This window comes from Aplysia californica, unplaced genomic scaffold (assembly GCF_000002075.1).
Source record: "Aplysia californica isolate F4 #8 unplaced genomic scaffold, AplCal3.0 scaffold00818, whole genome shotgun sequence".
Taxonomy (NCBI): Eukaryota; Metazoa; Mollusca; class Gastropoda; order Aplysiida; family Aplysiidae; genus Aplysia; species Aplysia californica.
The window spans coordinates 68,567-70,066 of NW_004798088.1; the positions used below are offsets into that span (position 1 = coordinate 68,567).

The 1,500-nt window shown below is 42.7% G+C and overlaps 1 protein-coding gene across 1 annotated transcript; it reads left to right on the forward strand.

The window, feature by feature from the left end:
• Window positions 1-487: 487 nt before the first annotated feature.
• LOC106013347 lies at window positions 488-1,328 on the forward strand (the record flags this gene model as incomplete). The annotated part of the gene is given in 1 exon segment (XM_013088830.1): window positions 488-1,328. A coding segment is annotated over 1 exon segment (298 nt), but the record flags the coding sequence as incomplete, so codon positions are not given.
• Between the last annotated feature and the right edge of the window lie 172 nt (window positions 1,329-1,500).

Here is a 1,500-nt window from a genome sequence, read left to right on the forward strand (position 1 = left end):
CCCCCCCCCAAAGAAGATAATCAGTTTTGGGAGTTCCCGAAACGTCAAGCGGTGCTTCACTTGTTTGTCCTCATTGGACGCATAGCTACACAACAGCTGCCATCTTGTTGGGGGAAAGATTATTGTTAGTTTAGGAAGGTCTTAGACGCTCGCCACAGCATTTCGTCTGAAGTTCCTTTGTGGTTTTCGCAAAGTGGACGATTTGGACAGGCAGTTGTCGGCTGAATGTTCAAGACCGAGGGTTACATAACATACTTTGTCCGGTAAGAGAGAGTCTGTCATTAGAAATGGGTTTTTTCGTTCCTAGTTTTAGATAACAAGTACACTCGCAGTAACAAGAGGAACAATAGTGGAATAGCATACTGACGCGCATTCTTTTTCCTGATTTTGTGTTAACTTTTTACAGAGAGTCGCCCAAGACTCAAAATCCAAATTCATTTTGGCATCTCTTCATTTTTCAGACTAGATCTATATAATCTAGATCTAGATCTAGATCTAGATCTCCCGAATGCTAAGCAGTTCAAGTTGCTACCAGCACAGGACATTGAGTTAGAAATTCTAAATAACTAAATGGAGAAGAAGTAATATTGGTGTTTTGCTTACTGAAAAAGAAGACTGCGCTATTAGACATCGGTGCTTTGGCGATAGTTACATTATTGGCTTTGTAAAGAGGAAGCACCACTTTGAAAGACAATAATAATATTTTTGTACAAGCACAGGAAGATCAACGCCGGAAATATTATGGTCACAAGATCTGCACATCATTATTAAGAACATTATCTACATCGAGGTCTACGCGCAAGATCTGTGAACAGGATCTACGCGCACGATACAATCAAGATTTGCGTTAAGGTACAGTGTTCAGCCAAATCAAATACGCACAGGATTTACCCCCTCGTTCTCTCAAATAACCTCATAGTAGGGTTAGAAAGGCCAGTAAACATTATTGCGTATCAACGAAATAAGCCCAATAAGACGCACCGAACGCAGAAGATCAAATCCCCTCTAGGCTATAGAAATAGAAACCAAAATGAAGAATTTGGCCTTATCAAAGCTTGACGGGTTCGCGGTCAACCTCAAAGCCTACGACTCGGTGGTCATCGTGCTGCTGTTTCTGTCCGCCAACGTGACCTCCTTCTTCATCTCCCTGAACCACGCCCTGGCTATGCTGGCTGCCAGCCTGGTCATGATGTACCACATGGACCTGATGCCCTGGCTGGGGGCTCTGGTTGCCACCATCACGTGTGTGGTGATACTGGCCGCGGCCGACCCGGACGCCTTCTACGTTCTCTTGGTGCACGTTCTCTTCTTTGCCGTCAGCTGGTGGAGTACGTCATCATACTCGTAGAGATTCAGATTCATCAAATTATTTTTTTTCGCATTTTAAAACTGATGTTTATATTGGTATTCTCTTCTTGTTTTATGTTGTTTTTTTGTGGTTGCCTTCTTTTCTTTTCTTTTCTTTCTTTCTTTAAAAAAATGATGTTTTTGTAGCCGGGG